The sequence below is a fragment of the Vitis vinifera genome, chromosome 3 (assembly GCF_030704535.1).
Source record: "Vitis vinifera cultivar Pinot Noir 40024 chromosome 3, ASM3070453v1".
In the NCBI taxonomy this organism is placed as follows: domain Eukaryota; kingdom Viridiplantae; phylum Streptophyta; class Magnoliopsida; order Vitales; family Vitaceae; genus Vitis; species Vitis vinifera.
Genome location: NC_081807.1, coordinates 514,339 through 538,241, shown reverse-complemented (window position 1 = coordinate 538,241; position 23,903 = coordinate 514,339). Strand labels below are relative to the sequence as shown.

The window sequence follows — 23,903 nt, the reverse complement described above, 5'->3', positions numbered from 1 at the left end:
TAACCTTTTAATAAGATTTTAGACCTTTTATTTTATTAATTTCTATTTCTAAAAATAAAAAAATAGAAAATACATCCAAAACGAGCTCTTAATAATTTATTTATTTTTCATATATATATATATATATATATATATATATATAATTTATTTATTTTTTAAATTGGAATCTTGAATGGCCCTATTGGAATTGCACTAGAACTGAGAGTCAGTATCGTATTATGATCTTATGATGCCTATAAAGAACTTATGCGTGGCTTCATAGGGAGAGAGAAACACATCTGCAACTGCAAGTGAAACCCGAAAGATGGAGATGGATAAAGAAGACGACGGAATCCCTAACCCTAGCCCTAGCCCTAGCCCTAACCCTAACCCTAACCCTGTTAGAGGATCAAAGGGCAAGTCATGCAAGGGATGTCTATACTACTCGTCTATTCTCAAATCCAAGTCTCAAAACCCTAGGTGCATCGGCATCAGTAGAACCCTTCATCAAGGTGCCTCTCTCCCTATATATGCATATTTTTCTAGTTGTATTTATTTCTCTCTCTGTTTGACTCCTGAGGAAACTGGAGGAAGATCGAAGAAAAATCAGAAATTTAATCTGACGCGGCACTGTGTGGTGCTAAGTGCTAACTGGCATTATGGTTGATTAGGATCTTCAATATGGGATTAGATTGAAACGTCAGGTCCATTTGTGTAATGTAAATTTACCTCTTTTTCTAGGGCATGATCTGTGATGCTATTGATTTAATTAAAGTAGGAATTGATGCTTTTTTCTATAGCATGTATGTCATACTCATGGAGTGGCTTCAAGTGTGTGGTATCAATATAGAATTTGAAAGGCGATGCAAATAAAGCTTCAGGTCACTAATCTTGAAATCACTGTTGGTACATTGGAGGGGTTCACTTCTGTGTTGGTTTTTCTTTGATTTTTTTATGTTCTAGGGTTTTAGTCAAGTCTCTAAAACAATATTTGCGAAGCAATAATGTTGAATCATGAATCAAATCTCCTGTTTTACTCTTTGGATAGATCCAATGTCATAGCTTGATATCCATCCAGAGAACCAAATTTTAGACTCTTTTTAAATCGCAAATAGGTCCGCATTGTGAATAGATAGATGCGCTTTTTCTGTGCTAAGCTGTGGAGTCTAGGCCTTAATCCTTACTTGAGATAAGTCGCTTTGATGTGCCTGGTGCTTCTAGATATTTGTTGCCTTTCATTCTCATACTGAAGTGCTTGTTAATGTTTTGACCCATGGAGAGCTTCATATCTTACTGAATATGTATGTATAGAAGAAACCATGTTAAGAGATTTCACTAATTTCTAATCTTAGTAGCTAGTTTTTTTTTTGGTGTTTTTTTTAATGCATTGATCATTCGTTTCGTGCCTAATTAAGAGTTATATTCGTTAAATATGTTATATTTGTATTAATTTTAAAGTTTATGAACAGTACCAAGCTATATTGTGGGAGAATCTGAGTTGGAAGCTTCTAAAGAGGGTCGAAGTCTTACAGACTTCAGGTATGCTTGCGCTGGTTACTCAGTGTATTTGGACAACAAAAATCCATCTGCTGATCAGGAAGAGAAACAAGCAGAATTGCCATTCTGTGTTGGTCTTGAGGTATTACATTCAGATGTATTTTTTCTATCTTTCCTCATACAAGAAATGTGGTAAACAGATTATTTTTAACTCAAAAAATTTGTTGAGATATACCTTGTTGGATTATATTTTTAGTGATGCATGCCAAAATATAAGGGTCTATTTGGAAACTGGTGTTGACAACATTTCTCTTACTTAGAAAGTACATTTGGTGAAATTTTGACAGAAAACAGTTTTTTTGAGAACTTGTTTTAAAATAGGTTGCTTTTTGAAAACAAATTTGTGGTGTTTTCGATTGTTTTTTGTGTGGTATAGTTCTTCTGCAAAGTGTTCGGTACTTGTTAATGACATCCCTTTTGCCTTTTTTCAAAGTTTAAGCAGATTGAGGCAGGGGATCCTCTTTGTCCCTACATATTTGCTATAGCAATGGAGGCCCTTAGTTGCCTTCTATAGATGGTTAAGGATGGAGGCCATCTGTCAGGTTTTAGGGTGAAGGGGAGGTGTCTCATTTATTGTTTGCAAGTGATACCCTTGTTTTTGTAAGGTTTCTCAAGACCAAATGGTTCATTTAAGCTGATTGCTCATGTGGTTTGAAATCATCTCTGGTTTGAAAATTAATTTGGAAAAGAGTGAGTTAATTAGAGTTGGGAGGGTGGACAATGTCGGGGAATTGGCCTATGAATTGGGGTGTATATGAGGCTTCCTTTGAGCATTTCTTTTAAATTAGTGGCTGCTTGGGATGAAGTGGAAGAGAAATTGTGCAAGAGGTTGTCTATGTGGAAAAAGACAATATATTTCAGAAAAAGGGGGAAGATTTGTTTTGATCCGGAGCACATTATCTAGCTTCCCCATCTATTTTATGTCATTGTTGTCCATTTTGAGAAAAGTTGGAATGATACTAGAGAGGATTCAAAGAGACTTTGGACAATAAATTTCATCTAGTGAAGTGGTCAACTGTATGCACGGAGAAAGGAAAGTGGTGTGTGGGCGTGTTTGGGTGTTGGAAGTCTTTCTTTGAATAAAGCATTTTTGTGCAAGTGAAGTTGGTGATGAAAAGGGGAGCTCTCTAGAGACAGGTTATATGTGGAAAATATGGAGAGGAAAAAGGGAGGTGGTCGTGTTGTGATGTGAGAGATGAGTATGGTGTTGAGTTACGAAAAGCTATTAGGAAGGATTGAGCTATCTTTAATAGTGGAATTTCCTTTTTTGTGGGTAATGGGAGGAGGGTGAAGTTTTGGATGAGTCATTGTGTGTTTCTTTTTCATCTTTGTATGCTTTAGCCTTATGAAAAAAGGCTTGGGTGACTGATTTAAGAGATCAAACAAGGAAAAGGGCCATTGGAACCCTTACTTTTCTAGACAGCTTAATGATTGAGAATTGGAAAATGTAGAACAATTTTTCTCTAGATTGCAAGGTAAGGTAGTGAATAGAGAGTAGGATAGGGTATGGGGAGGGTTTGTGGGAGGTTTCGGGTTCAAGTACCAATGGGGACAATAATTTACCTACAAAAAAAAAAAGAAAAAAAAAAGAGTAGTATAGGGTAGTGTGGATTGAGGAATGATACCTTCTCAGTAAAGTCTCATTATGTTGCCTTGGGATTGGGAAGTTTAACTCCTTCTCCAATGGGGGTCATTTGGAATTCACAGATTCCATCTAAAACAAATTTATTTTCGTGGAAAGCTTGTTGGGAAAGATTTTGACTTTTGATTCGTTTCAAAGAAGAGGGTGGACATTGGTTAATGGATGCTTCCTATGTAAAGTTGAAGAGTCAATCCATTACATTTTTCTTCACCCTTCCAAGGCAAGGGTTATTTGTCGGTTGTTCTTCTCTTTGTTTGGTGTTCCTTGGGTGTTGTTGGTGACAATGAGAGAGGCTCTGCTAGGGTGACGTGGATCATTCATCAGAAAAAAGGTGTAAAAGGGCTTGGAGAGTTGTTCCTTTATGCATCTTTTAGACAATATGGAAAGAGAAAAATCGAAGGTCATTTGAGGATAAGGAATGACCTATTTGTGTTTTGAAGAGCCTATTTCTTAGTAATCTTTTTTTATGAGTAAAGTTGTACATTTAATTGATTTTGTTGATTGGTTGGGGTCTCATTATGGGATAAAGTTGTTTTTTGTACTCTCATTTTGGTTGTTCCTTAGCTCCATTTTTTTATTGTTTCTTTGGCTCTTGTGGTATACATCCTTTGTTCCTTGATGGGCTGTTTCTATGGCGCTTGTTTATAAAATTGTATCATTGCCAATTCAAAAAAAAAAATGGAGAATACTGTGGGAACTTTTGCATTGTGCATAAGTGTACATTGTTTCATGGAGAGGAAGCCAAGAAAATTGTGTTTTATATATATGATTTTTTAAATAGATCTTTATTCTTAGAGATAATTGAGATTGTTTTAAAAAACTGCTCTCATAAACTATTTTTTGAGAACTGTTTTAAAAAACGTTATTAAATAGGTCGTAAGTGTTTGTGTGTGAGTGTTTTTAACTCAAACTTCTAAATTTCCTTATGCAAACTAGGATGAGGAGAGAAGTTATGCAAACTAGGATTTACCTTTGGCTTAAATTTTATTGTCGTATTGAAGCATGATTATGTTTTGGAAATGCACAACTAAAAGCTTAATGCAAGTGTACAAGGTTTGAAAGATGGAATGCAAATTGAATCTTGATTACTGTGAAGTGGCATTAAATTTCATGGAAATTTACAGAAGCTCAGTCATGTATGTTCTTTTGCCTAGATTTTTTAATGAAATCCTTGAATTTCTTTCTTTGTTCTTTTTTGTACAAATAAGTGAGTGGTGTAAATTCATAATCCAACCATCTAGCTTTGTGTCCGGTTTGGTTTACATTATATTCAAGTTCCTTACTTTTTATCTGGATTGTATTTAAATAGATTTTGATTGATTTGGAATTCAATTTTCTAATAATCAGGCTCTTGCTTACATGTGTTATCTCCTTTTTGTCAAGTTATAATTTATCTTGCTTTGCTTCTTGTAGGTTTTGTTGGACAAGAGAACTTCTCCTGCACACCATGGGTCTGCTAATCATGTTCCTGCTCACCATGGGTCCGCTAACCATGTTCCTGCTCCTGCTCAGAGAAGAGAAGGTATTAAAAGCAATTTACTTTTTGTTCTCTTTTTCATTGGTCATGTTCTATGTTATAGTTTGATTTTTATTTTTTTATTTTTTTACACACAAAAATGCACCAACACGAAAAGAAATAAATGGCAATAACCATTGATTGTCACTCAAATTGTTGAAAATGGAACTCTCTACTTTGAATAACATATTATGCTTCAAATTTGTTTAACATCTTTCAAATCCACAGAAGTGTTGGGAGTTCCCTTTTGGATTTCTAACATTTTATTCCTTGTTTTTTTTTTCCTTCAGGAAAAGGAGACAAAAATTATGTATTGTTGTATCTATTTGAAAAAAAAAAATTATAGGAAATGAGATCCATTCTAGCATCAATAAATTTCTTCTTGTAAAGTGGGTTTGTAGCACTAATTGTTAAACTCATAATTACAAAGAATTAAACAAGTGCTAAGGTTGTTTTCATTTTCCATGTAGCTTCTAAATGGTTGCTAAATTTGAGGACATGATATGAGGAATGTTTATGATTCTATAGTTAACAAGGAGTCACATTCTTTACTGCTCATTTGCTCATATCATCCATTTCTTTTCAAGGTTTTACTGAAACATCACCTCCCAACTTTCAACCTTGATAAACCTTCTTATTGAATAATGGTTCTATTTCCTCTTGAGGTTTCAATGTTTTAAATAATGTTATTGTTCAAGTTTTTTGACCTTCTGCCTTCTGTTTATTCTTATGTTATAGACAGCCATGCTTTTCCTCAACCTCGCCCCTATAAACCGCCACATTCCACAGGGAATGAGTACTTGAACAGGCAAGCCAATAATTCATCTCAAATACATACAGTGTCTTCCAATTTATTCTCAGAAAACCCGAAATCTAATGCTTGTGAATAACAATGCAGGTTTGTAAGGAATGCAAGTCTGGTGGCATCAGGTGTTGCCAGGAATGTGAATAAGGTGGGAAATTATCTAAAAGAGAGTCTGGATGACATTCTATACCCTTACCGAAGAAGACCAAAGTAAGATTGGAGAGAGTTTGGGTTAGGATGTATGTTAGAAGAGGAATCCAAGCTGCAGAAGTGGCACTATGCTATATTTATTGTTGCTAATCAATTTGGAAATCTTCTTTCAAAACTCCCCCTTCCTCTTTATCATAAAGATGTAGTAATCCTTTTGTTGTTGTGCAAGGGAAGGGGAGGGGAATTGTTTTACTATACCCTGGTTCAGTACATGGTTATACAATGGTTTTATTTATCAATAAATTTTATTTTCATTGTTTAAGTAAGTAATGCAGTTTGATTTGAGAGAGCAAATGTATTTTCCACTGCCCCCCTCCTCAGTGGATTACATGCCAGATTGAGATTGTAGTAATTCTTATCTATCTTCCTGCCTAAAAAAAATATTAATAGGCTTTCTTTTTCCTGATTACTCATCTTAAAAACTCTCTTTATAACTTTAAATTTAACCATGCGCTTCAATAGTTTGGTATACCATGAGTTTTTATTACGTTACATTTAGTTAACAAAAAATATTAAAGAAAAATATATTAATTTTTTTTTATATTTAGTGTACCATAAAATATTAAATTTAAATATATATATATATAAATAATTTATTAACTTTAAATGTATTTTTCATTTTTATTTTATTTTTTCAATAATCAAATATAAGATAAAAAATATATACAACATATTATCATCAACATATCACATATAAAGGATAATATCTTCACTTTAAATTTATTTTCCATTTCTTTCACTTTTTAATTCCTTTTATTTTCATATTTTTCCTTGAATTTTAAAAAATACAATATATTTATTACCAACATAGATGATAAGATATAACAAAAGGGTAGTATGCCCTTAAAGTTAAAAGTTATTTAATATTCAAGAACTTCTTGAATACTTAATATTTATAATTCTACAAGGAATTATTACCCTACTAAAATTAATAATTTAATGGCATAAAATTTCATAATAAATAAATAACAAAAAAAACATTTATTTTTTGGCTTATTTTCAACTTTTATGTAATTTTCTAATTATATTACAAGTAATCCCCACCCATCGGGCCTTTGAACGAACACTTTCCGCGGGAGGTGAAAAGAGGAAGTTTGCAAAGCTTTCAAGGAAGCCTTCTTATAAAAATGGTAGAAAGATTCGTCATAGGCTTTCAATTTCAACCACCCCCTTCCTCCAGGTTTTGGCGGTTTCTCTCTTTTCTCTCACATCCGCGGTTCAGATAAAGAATTTCACCGCAATTTGCTTATTCCTCTACTAGTTTTGTTCTTGAGAATTCTTAATGTTTGGATCGAGGAGAGCGTTTTCTTTTATCAGATTGGGGGCATTGTTTGAATGGAATGGGTCAGTTGTTCATCCATTTGCTTGCAGACAGATTTCTCAGCTCGGAAATGCTCGTGGAAAGCGCGCATTTCTCGTTGATACATTGGCAATGGTAATTGCTGCTATTTTGGAATTGGTTGCCGTAAAGGAAATTTTTATGCTTTTCTTGTGTTAATCACTTTTGTTTTTGTCAGCTTGATTATTTCCTATTTCCAACTTTTTAGGGATGGATCTTCACATTTTTCAAAGAAAATTTTGAAGACACTATTGATGCCTCGCGTCCCAGGGATCCACGCTGCTGCTAAGTGGACGCGCACTTTCAACCAAGAATGAGTTCTAGCTCAATCGACCCTGAAAAAGATGTCCAGACAGGATGTCCGAACACATCCTCCGATGGTTTTGTTAGTCATGGCTTAAAAGATCAGGCTCTTGACCTCTTTTCTGGGGTAGCTCCCTTACCTTCTTCTTTGTGTGAAGGTCCTTTTATATAGTGTCAGAAGCTTTGCTCCCCTTTTTAATGGTGGGAAGACTTTTTGGCTTGTCATGATGTCTTCAAGGTGGTGGCAGAGTCATCATCACCTTGCAGGCGGCTGTTAGATATCATGGGAGGTGACTTGCCATCCCTCCTGTCCTTTCGCTTTGTAGGCGGCGAAACGTGGGCTGTGACAGGCTGTTTGGGATGACTCAGCAAGGCTTTCTCCTTACAGTCAATGATCCGGATAGGATGGAGCGTCGCCCGGGTATGATATTTGAGAGTGCAGGGTGCTCCTCCCTCCCCTGGGGGACCCCGATAGAGGTGATTCGGATGGCTGTGCGCGCCGCGTGTCATCGTGGGGGGAGGGGGGAGGGGGGGGGGGGGGGGGTCCCTATAATGCCCCCCTTTTAACCTGTCGATTTTGCCTGGGCAGAATGGGCGGGTTAAAAAATGATGGTTTTGAAACTTAGGTTGTTTTTTTGCGCTCATTGGGCCACGTGGCGGTGCGGAGGCGAAAAGGAGGAAGGACATTTATGACGAGCCGCCGTCCTTGGGAATTCCCAGGCGGTATGTCTTTTCAATAACGGCACGGCTAGGCGTTTGGAATACCGAGGGGCTGTCTCCCTTTAAATAGCAGACCGAGCCCCCCTACGCCTGCATTTCTTCCTTCTGCATTTCTGTTGGTAGTGCTTTCTCTTCGGCTTTCTGCGTATCTTCGCCTGTAAGTGAAGTTCTAGGGCTTCTGCTAGCGACATTCGTGTCGTGAGGGTGACTGCATCGCGGGCTTCATCTCCGTTTTGCCAGTTTGCGCTAGGTACGTTCTCTATTTCTGCCTTCTTCCCGTTTGTGTTTGTTTTTGATTGTTTCTGGCTTGTTGGGTAAGCTACTTGTGACTGGGGGTCGGTACTGGTGTTCAAGGATTTTTCGGGGGGTTTTGGTTTTGTTTTGGGTGCGTTAGGGTTCCTGTTGCCCCCCTGCACCTTTTGTGGGTGACCGATCTTGCTTTGGGGTAGAGCCAAGGGTTAGGATGGGGATGTTGGGTATCTTAGGTTTTCTCGGCGTTTTTGCTGTTAGGGCTGTGGGGCCAGGTCCTTTTTTTTTTACTGTTGGCATCCCGCCATGCAGGTTCCGTTTCGGCCCCACGCTTTAAAATGCCTGCGAAAAAGGACGTAGCTTCATCAAGTGCGGTCGGGCAGAGCGGAAAGAACGCTTTCGGGGTGGTCTATGCGGAAAAGCCTGTTGACAAGCTGAACGTGAGGTAGTTTTGTGAACGCTTCTGCATTTCGAATGGCGTGTCCGTTCAGCTTGTGGATGGAGAGGCCATATCCACTGAGAAATCTGCGGACAACGCTATCTATTTCTCCAAGGAGCAATTCAATGCGGGGCTCCGGTTCCCTCTCCCGTCCTTGTTCAAAGAGTTTCTTCACTTCATCCAGATCTCTTCGGCCTACATCCATCCCAACATAGTCCGGGTGCTGATGGGGTGCAGCATTCTGAGCATGCTGTTTAACTTGGACCTTTCGCTGCTGGAGGTCCTTTTCATCTATTCCATCAAGAAGGGAAAGACTGACCTCTTCAGCCTGGCTGCCTATATGTCGTCCCTCCAATTGGTGACTCATCTTCTAGATTCGACGAAGGGGGGAGCCAAGGGGCATGTATTAGTCAAGGGTGTTTGGGCTGGACTGTCGGAGCATCCGGAGAGAGCGTTTTCCCCAAACCGTTCGCTAGCGCTCCCGAGTAGGGTAGCTTGCGGAGTTTGTCCGACGTTCACTTGTTGTTCTCTTAGTTTAATGTTATCAGATGGCTAACGTCTTTGGTTGTGGGCAACGTAGGTACGTCCAAGAGGGGTCGCCTGGTCGAGTGGGTGGAAAAGGCGTCTTTCGACCGCTTGAACAAGTTATTCGAGATCACTGCAGCTGAGAGGCATTATCAGACGCTGCTCATTGCCCGGAACCTGTTGGCGGTAGTCCGGGAGCCTCAACCGTACGTCACCAACATTCTCCTTAGGCGATTGCCAAAACGGGTAGTGCTTGGGAAGCATTTTGTATTGAAAGATTTGTCTTTTTACGAGAGGGCTCACGAGGCTGACGCAAAGGCGCGTCAAGAACGCCTTGACCAGCAAGAGGAGAAGAGGCAGGAGGGGACATTAAGGAAAGCACCTGGTGAGAAGGGGCGCGACTCTTCTCCAGCGGCCTGTCCCCCGGCCACAAAGGAAAAGAAGAAGAAGAAGACGAAGAAGACACTTGCGCAGGTGCTCCGGATAGCGACCCCCACTCCTGAGGCTTCGTCTTCGTCTTGTAGGTTCGGGCCCAACCGGTCGGACCACACTATCCCGGAGTCTGAGGAGGCTGAGGAACCTGAGGCCACCTCCAGTTCCCTTCAGCTTGTAATCTTCCACTCGAAGCCTAGCTCTCCCTAGCCTGAACCGAAGTCTGCTGGCTTGCAGGTCATGGACGAGCCAGAGGAAATGAGAAGCACAAGTGACCTTAGGGCGAGGCTTCTGCGCAGACATGGCAAATGGTTGCACGTCCCCTTCGACCTTGGGCCTCCCCCAGCTAAGAAAGTTTGCCCGGATCGGGGTGGGGAGGAACCGACGCCAAAGGTTCCGGCGTCAGCTGCGACCCGTTCATACGGGGATGGTGCCAGTGCAAGTGATGCCGTAGGATCTAGCGCGGCGGCCACGGTTCAGGCCTACGCTCCCCTGTTGTGGTGGACACCTCTATGTCAGAGGGGGTTTCGGACGCGTCGAACGGTGAGGAGGCTCCGGAAGAGAAGAGCAGTCATGCTGCAGCAGTTTCTCCAAGTTGGGAGGAACTGATGGAGATGCTGAAGGGGGTGCCATGCTTCACAGACGCAGAGGCACGACTCCCTTTTGGTACTTCTAAGTCCGCCGTGTCCTGCATTCAGCCCCTGTAGGAATGGACGATCCTAGAGACTGCTGAAGTGGTAAATACTTTTTTGCTGTTTTTCTCTTGTTTCTTAGCAGTTACCACTTTTCTATTGTAACATTGTCTGTTGTTTTGTTGTCGCTTTGCCCAGGCTATAACCAGCATCCGCCACATGATGCGCACACGCGAGCAGCTTTTCAAGCGGCTGAAGGTGGCAGAGGCCATGCGTGCCTTTATCTCCCAGCATCTGGGTGCCGTCGAGGAGCTGCGCGCCCAGTTGAAGAAGGTTGAGGCTGAGTTGGCCACTGGCCGAAAAGCTGTGGTGGATGGGTCGGAGCAGCTGTGCCGGGTTGAGGGGGAGAAGGACGCTATCCGAGCTGAGGCTGATATTCTAGAGAAAGAAAAGGAAGCCTTGGAGAGCCAAGTCAGTGAAGCTAGGCAGGAGAACCTCCAGTTGAAAAGAGAGACGGAAGAACTCCGAGCTAGCCTCGCCGCTCAGAAGAAGGAGTTAGAGGATTTGCGGGCGGGTCTGGCGGCTCAAAAGGAGGAGATGGAGGCTAGGTTCGCCGCCCAGAAGAAGGAGATGGAAGAAGAATACTAGCAGCAGGCGGACGAGATGTACTTCTTCGGCTACCGCTGTTGTATGAAGAAGCACGAAATTATGCATGATATTCCTTCTTTCCCTTCTGATGAGGAGGATGCGGCACCTGGGGATCCGTCTAGCTGAGATTTCCTTTTGTGCGGACTTTATAATTTTTCCTTTGTTTTGCTGCATATGGGGCAGCTATTTTTATAAAGACACTTTGTTCCTTATCTTACAAATACATTACATTTTCTCTGTCTCTTTTGCTTTCTCTTCCGTTCCTTTCATTGATAATACTGCTTAAGATTGGATACATTCCATGGACGGAGCAGCGGAGTTCCGTCTAGCTTCTGTAGATGATAGGCTCCGCTTTCACTTGTCTTGGATACTATGTAGGGGCCTTCCCAATTGGCTTGGAATTTTCCTGCTCCCGTTTCAGCAGTATTTTCAAAAACCTTCCTGAGGACCAGCGTTCCACTTTTGAAGCTCTTGGGTCTTGCCTTGCGGTTATAGTGAGCGGCTGCCCTTTGTTGATAGTCGGCCATCCGGATGGATGCACTCTTTCTCACTTCGTCCGCCCAGTCCAAATTTCTTCCTAGTTCCACATTTGCATCACCCTGCCGTTCTGCCTCAGTCCGGATAGTGGGTAGCCCTATTTATGTAGGAATGACTGCATCCATACCATATGCGAGGGCGAAGGGAGTATTTCCTATAGGACGTCAGGTAGCTCCTCTACCCACTTCCCTTTGGCTTGCTCGAGCCTTTTCTTTAAGGAAGTTATTAGGGTTTTGTTTGTGGCCTCTGCTTGTCCATTGCTTTGAGGATAACGCGGTGTGGAGTATAAATTCCGGATGTTGAGTTCCGAACAGAAATTCTGGAAAGTGATGCTATCAAACTATGGGCCGTTGTCAGCTATAATGGTTTGAGGGATTCCAAAGCAGTAGATGATGTTTTTCCATACGAACTTGGTGACGTCTTTGTCTTTGATGCTAGCGTATGCTTCAGCTTCCACCCATTTACTAAAATAATCTGTGGTGACGAGCAAGAATTTCTTCTGGGCAGTTGCAGTTGGTAGGGGTCCTACTATGTCCATCCCTCATTGCGCGAAGGGCCAGGGGCTAGAAATCGGTTTTAATGTCTCCGATGGCATATGTGGTATGGGTGCATGCCTCTGGCATTTGTCACACTTTTTGACATGAGCTGTCGCATCTTTCTTCATCGTGGGCCAATAATATCCTTGCGAGTGGGCCCGATGCGCTAGAGATCGACCTCCGGAATGATTGCTGCACACCCCCTCATGCAACTCAGCTAACACTTACCGGGCTTCTGAGTGGTTTAGGCACCTGAGATAGGGGCCTGTGAAGGACCGTTTGTAAAGGTGCCCCCCGATTAGGGTAAAATGGGCGGCTTGTACCCTGGTCTTATGTGCCTGCCTGGGCTCTTCGGGCAAAGTGCCTGTCCGGAGATACTTTATTATGGCTTCCGTCCACTCTTGGCCGTTGGCTTGGCTCACCTCAATGGTATTGCATGTGGATGCTTCCGTGACGAAGGGGTTGGTTTGCACGTGTATGGGCAATAATATGGCTTCTTTGATGGGGAGGGAAGCGACTATCCCTGCCAGGGCGTCGGCACGTTCATTATCGTTTCGTTTAATTTTTTCGAGGGTCCATTCGGCGAACCGTTGTAGGATGTCTCTTACTTTAGTCAGATATCGCGCCATGCGCTCATCCTTAGCTTCGTATTCCTTATGGACGTGCCTTACCACGAGTTGGGAATCGCTGTAGACTCGGAGCATGGAGACGGACAGGGCCAGGGCGAGATCTAATCCGGATAGGATGACCTCATATTCTGCTTCATTGTTAGACGCGAGGAATCCTAGTCGGATAGCTTCCTCCAACTGCTCTCCTGTTGGGGATCGCAGCACGAGCCCTACTCCCGATCCTGATAATCGAGAGGCTCCATCATCCCGTAAAGTCCACCACTCTTCTTCGCGTGGTTCTTTGTGTTGAGCAGGTCTTTGGGAGTATTCCAGCACAAAGTCAGCCATTACTTGCCCTTTCATGGACAATTTTGGTTGGTATTCAATTCCATACTCGCTCAACTCTATAGCCCATTGAAGCATTCTTCCGATTAGGTCCGACTTGTGCAAGATGTTGCGAAGGGGCTGGTCGATGAGCACGACCACCGGGTGGGCTTGGAAGTAAGGGCGGAGCTTCTGGGCGGCACTTCGAAGGGCCAAAGCCGTTTGCTCGATCTTTGAGTACCTTGTTTCTACGTCAGCCAACGCTCTGCTAACATAATAATTAGGTTTTTGCTCCTTGTGTGAGGGGCAGCGGAATAGAACAACGCTAATGACCCATTCTGATACAGCCAGATACATATACAATTTTTCTCCAGGGAGGGGGCTGTTTAGAATGAGTGGTTGCATGAGGTAGTGTTTGATTTTTTTGAAAGCGCTCTGGCAGCTGTCCGTCCACCCGTTCGCACCGGCTTTTCGTATTGCCAAGAAGAAGGGTCGCAATTCATCAATGAAGCGGGCTATGAAGCGCCCTAGTGCGATGAGCTTGCCTGTGAGGCGCTGTAACTCCTTTTTACTCCTGGGGGGTGGTGTTTCCATGACTGTCTTAACTTGATCCGGGCTAACCTCTATCCCTCTTTGGCTGACCATGAATCCCAGGAACTTTCCAGCACTTATGCCAAAAGCGCATTTGGATGGATTCAGCTTCATGCCATACTTCCTTAAGAGGTGGAAGACTTCTTGCAAGTGGAGGGCATGTTCCCCTCGGGTTTTGCTCTTAACCACGATATCATCGATGTATACCTCCATTGTGCGACCGACCAGAAGTTTGAAGATTTTCATCATCAGTCTCTGATAGGTAGCGTCAGCGTTTTTGAGTCCGAATGGCATGACTTTGTAGCAATAAAGTCCGTGTGGCGTTATGAAGGCTGTCTTTTCATCGTCGGCCGGGGCCATGGGGATTTGGTGGTATCCGGAGAAGGCATCCAAGAAAAAGAGCATTCCTTGTCCAGCGGTGGAGTCTACAATTTGGTCTATCCGCGGTAGAGGGAAACTGTCTTTTGGGCATGCATTGTTGAGGTTGGTGTAATCGATGCACACCCGCCATTTGCCTTCCTTTTTGGGGACCACTACTACATTTGCCAACCAGTTCGGATACGTACTCCACTTCTCTAATGAATCCGGCTTCCAGCAACTTGTCAATCTCATCCCTGATAAGTTTTTGCCTGTCTGGGTGAAAACGTCTGACCCTCTGTCGGACAGGTTTCGCTGTTGGCAAGACGTTAAGCCTATGAGAGACGATGGAGGGGTGAATTCCCTTCATATCAGAATACGCCTATGCAAAGACGTCATGGCTTTGTCGAAGGGTGTCTTGGATGTTCCTTGCCTCTTCGCGTGTCAAAAGGGAACTAATATGTGTGAAGTGAGTACTTTCTTCCGAAATCTGTATCGTTCGCAAGGGATCCGCTGTCAGGGGATCTTTGTCCGCCGGACTCAGTAATTGCTATTGGTTAAGTGCGTTGGTGGGCTCAGGGAGGGGTTTGTCCTCCTGGCTGGTCCCTACTTCTCGCGCTATCTGATAGCATTGGCGAGCGGCCAACTGGTTGCCGTATAGGTCGACTTGCCCATCTTCAGTGAGAAAGCTTACCATTTGATGGTAAGTAGAGGGGATGGCTTTCATATAGTGCAGCCATGTGCGCCCCAAGATAACATTGAAGGGTGATAAATCTTGTACCACCGAAAATTGTACGTTGAGAGTGACTGGGTCTACTTGGACCGGCAGCACAATGTCTCTCAAGGAGGTAGTCGCCGCTCCGTTGAATCCAGACAAGATTCGCCCAGGGTTTTCAAGGTCGGATAGATCGCGTCCCATGTGACTAATTACCGACGCTTGTAAAAGATCGGCCGAGTTGCCTGGGTCGACTAGGATGCGTCTCACGTCAAAGTCTCCCATCCCCAAGGATAGGATGAGAGCGTCGCAGTGTGGTTGTAATATCCGTGTGGGTTCTATCGGGGGGAAAATGATTGTTCCATCTATGGGTCAGGGGCCCCTACCAGTTATCCCAGGCCGTATAGAGTTGACGCGCTCAAGCACTGATGCTGCACGCAACAGCCTCTGTCTCTTTCGTTTGGAGTCGTACTCCTCATCCAGTGGTCCTCCGTGGATATAGTTTATGAGCTTTTCCACCAAATAATGGAGGCTCCTGCACGTCTCCGTAGTGTGTCCATGCTCCTTATGGTAGGTGCACTTCTTACTGTGATCCATTTTGGAGGGGTCCACTCTGAGGGGTCTGGGCCACCTGAAGTCGGACATGTCTTGGATAAGAGGAAGGAGTTTCTCGTAGGAGCCGCCTGCAAGGTGATGATGACTCTGCCACCACCTTGAGGACATCATGACAAGCCAAAAAGTCTTCCCACTATTAAAGAGGGGAGTAGAGCTTCTGACACTATATAAAAGGGCCTTCACACAAAGAAGAAGGTAAGAAAGCTACCCCAGAAAAGAGGTCAAGAGCTTGATCTTTTAAGCCATGACTAACAAAACCATCGGAGGGTGTGTTCGGACATCCTGTCCGGACATCTTTTGCAGGGTCGATTGAGCCAGAACTCATTCTTGGTTGAAAGTGCGCGTCCACTTAGCAGCAGCGTGGATCCCTGGGACGCGAGGCATCAACAGACACCACATTGGTGTTTTCAATCATCTTTGAAGAACATTTTTCATTGTGTTAGCTAAGATTTGATTTCAAGGACTAAGAAATATGTCACAATGTGTTTACAGGTTAAGAGTTTAGAAGCAGAGGGCATGCCATCAAAACAAGCTGAGGCGGTAACGACTGCTTTGACCCATGTTTTAAATGATACCTTGGAAAATTTGGCTCAATCTTGAGTCTCCAAACCAGAATTGCAGAAGGTATTGAATTTTTCCTTTATTTGCTAATTAGTTTTGAACCCCACATCATTTTGAGCATGAATTTTTGTTTAGGCTAGCATGTTACAGGAATCAAATCTCTCCAAGTTTAAGGTGGAAGTGCAAGGTTCACAGGTACTAATTCTTTTATTTGATCTAATTTTGCAATTATTATTATTATTATTATTATTTGATTTTTGTTATTTGGACATGGAGATTGAATTGGAATTTTTGCATGAAGAGCAAGTGTACAACTGCTTGAAACTTAGAAAACCTAGCAGCATGGATTCTCATATTATTGGGTCCAACAAATTCCAACTACAATTTTGGTGATGCCCAAACTCTAGGATCAAATCAGAGCCTTGGTTCCAATTTTGAAATCCACTCCCATAAATCAATCATTCCCAAAGGACTTCACATCTGCTTGAAATTTTCAAAATTTTGGTGTTTTATTTTGTGATCTTCATTTTGGAATGGGAAAAAAAAACTAGAGTTTGGATTATATTCCAACACTTCAATTGATATTAATATGCTAGAATCAAACTCCAAAATCTTTCTTCTTAAAGCAGTATTTGATGTGACTGGAATGAGTTTGGTACTGTTTTTCTTTGAAGTGTTTTTTTTATGAAAATATTTCTTCTAACTTTGTTTTTGGGAGAATCACCAATCGAGTGTTTCTTTAGGAAACAATATAAGTCATTTTAAAATTTTTTAGAAATATTTTTTAAATTTTGTCAAATTATTTATTTTTTTTTTTTCAAAACATCTTTTAGGTTAGACCTGTTTTTTAAAAAGTTGTGAAACGAACTCTGAGAGTGAATTTGATAGTATTTTTCTTTCAAGTGGTTTTAGTAGAAACATTCTTTTGAAATATTTTTAGGAGAATTACTTATGAAATGTTTCTTCAAAAAATATTATAAGTAATATTTTTACTTTTTAAAAATGATTTTGTGCATTTGACAGTGATTCTCAGAAGTGTTTGTACCTTTTCTAACACTTGAAATGCTAGAAATATTTCTTAAAATCATTGTCAAACTCACTCTAAGTGAGTTTTCATCTAGAGATATGTGCCTCTTTTCATATTTTTGCATCAATCTATTTTTTTTAATTCTTATTCATGCTTTGATCTTGACGCAGGAGCACCATTTTTCTCTACTGCAACGAGAAACTGAAAAACTGCGTAATGACATAGACAAAATGCGCATTGATGTGAGGTAGGTTTGCATTTTGTGTGGGTTTAAGTTCTGCCTTCTCTTTTTCACATTCACCGCATCAAATGTTATTTCCCTATGAAATAGGCATGAGATGGACAAGATCACTGCAGGCCACCGTCTAGATTTAAATCTCGAAAGAGGGTATGAAGCATTTATTTGTTTTCTATGATGGTGCTTGTCATCTTCAATTGTTTCAATTGATTCCTCCTAGTATTTTTCATTCCAAGTAATTTTTGTGAAAGTGTCTTTTTTCAAAAGCGTTTCTAGTGTTTTTCATTCAAGTAATTTTTTTGAAAGTGTTTTTTTTTCAAAAGTGTTTTTGGATAATTAAAGGCTCGATCTAAACAGTAATTTTAGAAATTGTTTTTAACTTTTTTAATACTTAAAATTTTTTATCATTCAAATATTAGAAAAACTAAAAACGTTTTCTAAAATCACTATTAAATACATTTTAACTATAAAATATCTCTCTAAAATATATTATAAGTGGTTTTTCAAAATATACTATGCCTAATATGCTACTCTGGGTTTTCAACTCCTGTTTAAAAGCTTTAAAATCATGTATTGAGTTTCAAATCTTTATTGAACTTTACTTGAGCTTTAAAAAAGAGTTTTTAAGTGCGCTCTGCTTAAAAAATATAAGTGAATGTAAGTGTGGTTGAGCCTAACCACTTCCAAATTTTGAATTTGCATTTCTCTTTTTCTTATCCTCTTTACTTATTTGTAATTTATATTATTGTTTATATTGTCACTTGCATTATCTATGATCAGTATAGTTTGTATCTTAATGAAATATAATTAAAATTAACAATTCACGAATTAAGAATTCTCACAACAACAAAACAAGGTCTACTCGACATGAATTAGGTGTTAATGAAACTTTTCATAGGAATCTTTCAAAAAATTCTCAACTAATATTATCAACTAATCAGAATGGTTCATTATTAGATCATGGGCTATTTTCTTCTCGACGATGAAGCTTATCCCCCATCGTCTCACTGGCCGACCTTGACCTTTTGAGGCCAGATCTAGTATCCAAAGTTATTAATTTATACATTCTAAAATTATTTAATCTTTATATAGAAAATGACTAATAAGTGAAACGAGTTTAAGAAATTAAGAATATGCTTGATAATAAAAATTAAAAAAATAGGTTTTCCAAATTTTAAGGGTAATAATTAAGAATATGAAAATAATTTTAAACCTTTTATATTATAAATAAGTACCCCTCCGACAACATATTTGACCAATTTCAATTGTTGGCTATTCTAAGAGAACAATTATATAAATATGAAAAAATAAATTATTACAAATAAAAAAAAAGATGATAATATTCAAAATATTCCAAAAATTTATTATAAACTATTTTTAAAAATTATTCTCAAAATTTATTTTTAATATTGAAGCATAAACAAACCAAGTCTTAGAGATCTAAAATTCAAAATACATGCATATTTATTGTAGATAGAAGAGAAAATTAATATCATTACAGGCCTCCATCACCAACACGATCTTCTTCTCCTTTTCACTCAAGGAGCAGACACTGCAGGCGATAAGTCGGCACTGCGATCAGCTGTATCGCCCTCGGAGCAGTGAGTCCAAACACATCGCTCATATCCAGATCACTAGCCTTCATTCCATCAGGCAGTTCCCAGCTAAAACAATGAACAAGGTGACCCACAGCCAGATCCAATCCATACAGCCCAAGCTGCATACCCGGGCACGACCGCCGGCCGGACCCAAATGGAATGAACTCAAAGTGGCTCCCTTTGAAATCAGGTGCGTCCTTCAGAAACCTCTCTGGCTTGAACGTCTCCGGATCCTCCCAGGCGGTCTTGTCTCGGTTTATAGCCCAGGCGTTGATCATGACATCTGAGCGTGCTGGGACTGAGTATCCGGCCACCACACTGTCCTCGGCGGTCTCGTGGAGGAGGACTGGGATTGGAGGGTGGAGCCGGAGGGTTTCCTTGATGCAGCACTTGAGGTAGGTGAGCTTCTCCAGATCGGACTCGTGTAACCTTCGGTTCAAGCCCACCACATCTATTAATTCTTGCTGCAGTTTCTTCAGATCATCTGGGCTTTTCATGAGCTCCGCCATTGCCCACTCGATTGCCGATGCCACAGTTTCTGTTCCACCAAACATCACGTCCTGTGATAACACCAATTTAAGCCAAAACCATCCCACTTGAATGCCTTTTTTCATTTATAAAAAAAAGTGGGTCAAAGGAAAAGTACAGTTCTAATGTTTGGATTTATTAGATGAAAGTTTTGAAACAAGACAAAATAATTTTTCAGTGGCTGATTTTTGCGAATCTCTTACCATAATGATAGCTTTGATGTTATCCCTTGTGAACTTGATTGAAGAATTCAAGTCTTCCGCTGCAACATCTTTGCTGTAAAACTCCATTAACTCGTCCACTATGTCCAACTCTGCTTCACTTTCACTTTCATCTCCGCTGTTATTCTGCTTCTTCCTCTTTTCAATGTGACCGTCGATGATTTTATCGATGAACTCATCAAGTGATCCTCGAGCCTTGACCAGCCGCTTAGTGAACTCCTTCCCTTGAATCCAACCCAGCCAGGGTATAAAATCTGCAAAGTTGAAAGCCCCAAAAAGCCTCGAGAACTCCTGCAAAATCTTCACGAACTCCTTCTGTTTTTCGCGCGAACTCGACCCGAACGCAGCCCTGTACGTTATATTCTTGGTAAGGTCCAACGCCAATTCACCAATATTAACAGCAGACCCACCTCTCTTGGCGATACTTTGAAGCGTTGAATCCACCTCCTCCCTCACTGACGCCCAAGACTCAGCCCGTTTTCGACTGAAGAGCTTCATCACACAAATCTTCCTCATCTGCCGCCAAGAGGGTCCGTATTGAGCGAAGGCCATGTCCGCTCTATCATATGTCAGATATTTTATCGCAACCCTGGCTGGCCGGTTGGCGAAAACACTGTCCTGCACCTGGAGAACTTCACGAGCCATCTCCGGGGTGGACACGACCACTAAGTGCAAGACTCCCATCTTCATATGCAGCAGGCCACCGTACACCTTGCTGAGATTGGCTAGTCCCCGGTGGGTGAGTTGATTCATCATCAACATATTTCCGATGATCGGCAGGCCTTTGGGCCCTGGTGGATATGGGAGTTTTCTTGAAAAATTTCTTAAGAAAATAATGAAAAGGAAAAGAGAGAAAAGTAGGAAGAAGAGGGAGGGAAAGGTGAGGAGAGACTGCAGAGGAGATGCCATGACTGGATGTTGTGAATCAGCGTGATTTCTGAGAGTATTTATACAGTCATGACTGTCCATTCACACGTAGGAAGAGCAGACAATAGTACTGTTCGGTTTTCTTCTGGATGTATTTGCTTTTAGGGTCTTGCTACGGTACCGAAAAGCACTTTTACCCACTTTTTTGGGCTAATAGGGTAGAGACATATGGCATGCTAAATTAAAGAAAAAAAAAAACAAAACCTCTTTTTCAAGTCATCCAACCGGTTGCCATGGGAAATAATCCCATGCAACACACATTGTTACATTTATTACATTAACCAATTATAAATTTGTTTAATGTAATTATTTTGTTTAGGAAATTTTTTTTATGAAACAGAAAAATAAAGAAAATTTTGAAAAAATAAATTAGAGTTTATTTATTTTTGTACTATAAAGTGATTAGACCCCACATAAAAATTAAATTTAAAATAAATAAAAAAAATTATAAAGAATTTGGTGATATAATTTATAAATTAAGGAAAAGTAAATTTAATTTATTTTAACATCAAATAATTTGTTGACAAAAATTTGACGAATATTTGAAGTGTGAAAATCAATATAATTGGTTTATGAAGTTAAAAAAAATGAGAAAACTAGAACTAAATTTTATAAAATATATATTAAATTAAAATTGAATTAGTTGTGTACTAATTATTAATTGAGAATATATGATTAAATTATTTCTTAGCTTTTCAAAAAAATTGGTTGAAATATTGAAAATACGAAAAATGTATAATTACTAACAATATGGAAATCCAAACCCCTCACATATTTTTTTGGTAAATTTCCATTTTGAATTTTTCGATCCATTTCACACCCTCAAAATGTACTGAATTTTTGAGTCTTTTTGGATTTTTCTGGAAATCATTTGACCACCTCCTAAGTATAATGAACTTATTTAAACAATATCCAAGCCATATTAAGTTCCAAAAAAGTTTAAAAACTTCAAACAAGTGGAGAATCTGGAGGGTACGAAGCATATGAGAATTCCTCACATTCTTCGTACCCGTGTGAATTTTTTAGTATTTTTGGATTTGGATTTTTCCGGATATCATTTGATCACCTACCAAGTGTAACAAACTAATTTAAACAACATCCAAGCCATATGATGTCCCAAAAAATTTTAAAAAGTCCAAAGAAGTGGAGAATTGGGAGGGTACGAAGAATGTGAGGATTCCTCACATTCTTCGTACCCTTGTGAATTTTTGAGTATTTTTGGATTTGGATTTTTCCGGAAATCATTTCACCACTTCCTAAGTGTAATGAACCTATTTAAACAATATCCAAGCCATATGAAGTCCCAAAAAATTTTAAAAACTTCAAACAAGTGGAGAATTGAGAGGGTACGAAGAATGTGAGAATTCCTCACATTCTTCGTACCCTTTTGAAATTTTTAGTATTTTTGGATTTGGATTTTTCCGGATATCATTTGACCACCTTCTATCTGTAACGAACCTATTTAAACAACATCCAAACCATATGATGTCCCAAAAAATTTTCAAAACTCCAAAGAAGTGGAGAATTGGGAGGGTACGAACAATGTGAGGATTCCTCACATTCTTCGTATCCTTGTGAATTTTGGAGTATTTTTGGATTTGGATTTTTTCGGAAATCATTTGACCATCTTCCAAGTGTAACGAACCTATTTAAACAACATCAAAACCATATGATGTCCCAAAAAATTTAAAAAACTCCAAAGAAGTGGAGAATATGGAAGGTACGAACAATGTGAGGATTCCTCACATTCTTCGTACCCTTGTGAATTTTTTAGTATTTTTGGATTTTGATTTTTCCAGAAATCATTTCACCACCTTCTAAGTGTAACGAACCTATTTAAACAACATCCAAGCCATATGATGTCCCAAAAAATTTTAAAAACTCCAAAGAAGTGGAGAATTGGGAGAGTACGAACAATGTGAGGATTCCTCACATTCTACGTACCCTTGTGAATTTTTTAGTACTTTTGGATTTGGATTTTTCCGGAAATCATTTTACCACCTCCTATGTGTAACGAACCTATTTAAACAATATCCAAGCCATATGATGTCCCAAAAAATTTTAAAAACTCCAAACAAGTGGAGAATTGGGAGGGTACGAACAATGCGAGGATTCCTCACATTCTTCGTACCCTTGTGAATTTTTGAGTATTTTTGGATTTGGATTTTTTCGGAAATCATTTGACCACCTTCCAAGTGTAACGAACCTATTTAAACAACATTCAAACCATATGATGTCCCAAAAAATTTAAAAAACTCCAAAGAAGTGGAGAATATGGAAGGTACGAACAATGTGAGGATTCCTCACATTCTACGTACCCTTGTGAATTTTTTTAGTATTTTTGGATTTGGATTTTTCTGGAAATCATTTCACCACCTCCTATGTGTAATGAACCTATTTAAACAATATCCAAGCCATATGATGTCCCAAAAAAATTTAAAAACTCCAAAGAAGTGGAGAATTGGGAGGGTACGAAGAATGTAAGGATTCCTCACATTCTTCGCACCCTTGTGAATTTTTTAGTATTTTTGGATTTGGATTTTCCCGGAAATCATTTCACCACCTCCTATGTGTAATGAACTTATTTAAACAATATTCAAGCCATATGATGTCCCAAAAAATTTTAAAAACTCCAAAGAAGTGGAGAATTGGGAGGGTACGAACAATGTGAGGATTCCTCACATTCTACGTACCCTTGTGAATTTTTTAGTATTTTTGGATTTCGATTTTTCCGGAAATCATTTTACCACCTCCTATGTGTAACGAACCTATTTAAACAATATCCAAGCCATATGATGTCCCAAAAAATTTTAAAAACTCCAAAGAAGTGGAGAATTGGGAGGGTACGAAGAATGTGAGGATTCCGCACATTCTTCGTACCCTTGTGAATTTTTTAGTATTTTTGGATTTGGATTTTTTCGGAAATCATTTGACCACCTTCCAAGTGTAACGAACCTATTTAAACAACATCCAAACCATATGATGTCCCAAAAAATTTAAAAAACTCCAAACAAGTGGAGAATTGGGAGGGTACGAAGAATTTGAGGATTCCTCACATTCTTCGTACTCTTCTGAATTTTTTAGTATTTTTGGATTTCGATTTTTCCGAAAATCATTTCACCACCTCCTAAGTATAATGAACCTATTTAAACAATATCCAAGCCATATGATGTCCCAAAAAATTTTAAAAACTCCAAATAAGTGGAGATTTTGGAGGGTACGAAGAATGTAAGGATTCCTCACATTCTTCGTACCATAGTGAATTTTTTAGTATTTTTGGATTTGGATTTTTCCGGAAATCATTTCACTACCTCCTATGTGTAATGAACCTATTTAAACAATATCCAAGCCATATGATGTCCCAAAAAATTTTAAAAACTCCAAAGAAGTGGAGAATTGGGAGGGTACGAAGAATGTAAGGATTCCTCACATTCTTCGTACCATTGTGAATTTTTTAGTATTTTTGGATTTGGATTTTCTCGGAAATTATTTCACTACCTCCTATGTGTAATGAACCTATTTAA

General features: G+C 40.0%; 2 protein-coding genes and 1 pseudogene across 2 annotated transcripts; 2 read left to right on the top strand and 1 right to left on the bottom strand.

Annotated features, from left to right (window-relative positions):
- Positions 1–157: 157 nt before the first annotated feature.
- LOC100243531 (uncharacterized) lies at positions 158–5,975 on the top strand. The gene is made up of 5 exons (XM_002266965.4): positions 158–491; positions 1,449–1,618; positions 4,592–4,700; positions 5,433–5,502; positions 5,593–5,975. Exons 1-5 carry the CDS (start codon positions 305–307, stop codon positions 5,711–5,713), a joined length of 657 nt encoding a protein of 218 aa, XP_002267001.1. The 5' UTR covers positions 158–304; the 3' UTR covers positions 5,714–5,975.
- An 892-nt stretch (positions 5,976–6,867) lies between these two features.
- LOC100248674 (uncharacterized) lies at positions 6,868–17,316 on the top strand (annotated as a pseudogene).
- A 1,165-nt stretch (positions 17,317–18,481) lies between these two features.
- Positions 18,482–20,386, bottom strand: LOC100253771 (cytochrome P450 84A1). The gene is made up of 2 exons (XM_002275155.4): positions 19,435–20,386; positions 18,482–19,263 (listed from the first exon to the last, which is right to left on the bottom strand). Exons 1-2 carry the CDS (start codon positions 20,359–20,361, stop codon positions 18,640–18,642), a joined length of 1,551 nt encoding a protein of 516 aa, XP_002275191.1. The 5' UTR covers positions 20,362–20,386; the 3' UTR covers positions 18,482–18,639.
- Positions 20,387–23,903: the final 3,517 nt, after the last annotated feature.

Bases quoted from the DNA above. Each gene is read 5' to 3' on its own strand.
- LOC100243531 (XM_002266965.4), top strand. From the start codon at position 305: ATGGAGATGGATAAAGAAGACGACGGAATCCCTAACCCTAGCCCTAGC. The intron at 4,701-5,432 runs GTATTAAAAGCA...CTTATGTTATAG, and splicing joins TCCTGCTCAGAGAAGAGAAG to ACAGCCATGCTTTTCCTCAA. The intron at 5,503-5,592 runs GCAAGCCAATAA...ATAACAATGCAG, and splicing joins GGGAATGAGTACTTGAACAG to GTTTGTAAGGAATGCAAGTC.
- LOC100253771 (XM_002275155.4), bottom strand. From the start codon at position 20,361: ATGGCATCTCCTCTGCAGTCTCTCCTCACCTTTCCCTCCCTCTTCTTC. The intron at 19,264-19,434 runs GTAAGAGATTCG...GTGTTATCACAG, and splicing joins ACATCAAAGCTATCATTATG to GACGTGATGTTTGGTGGAAC.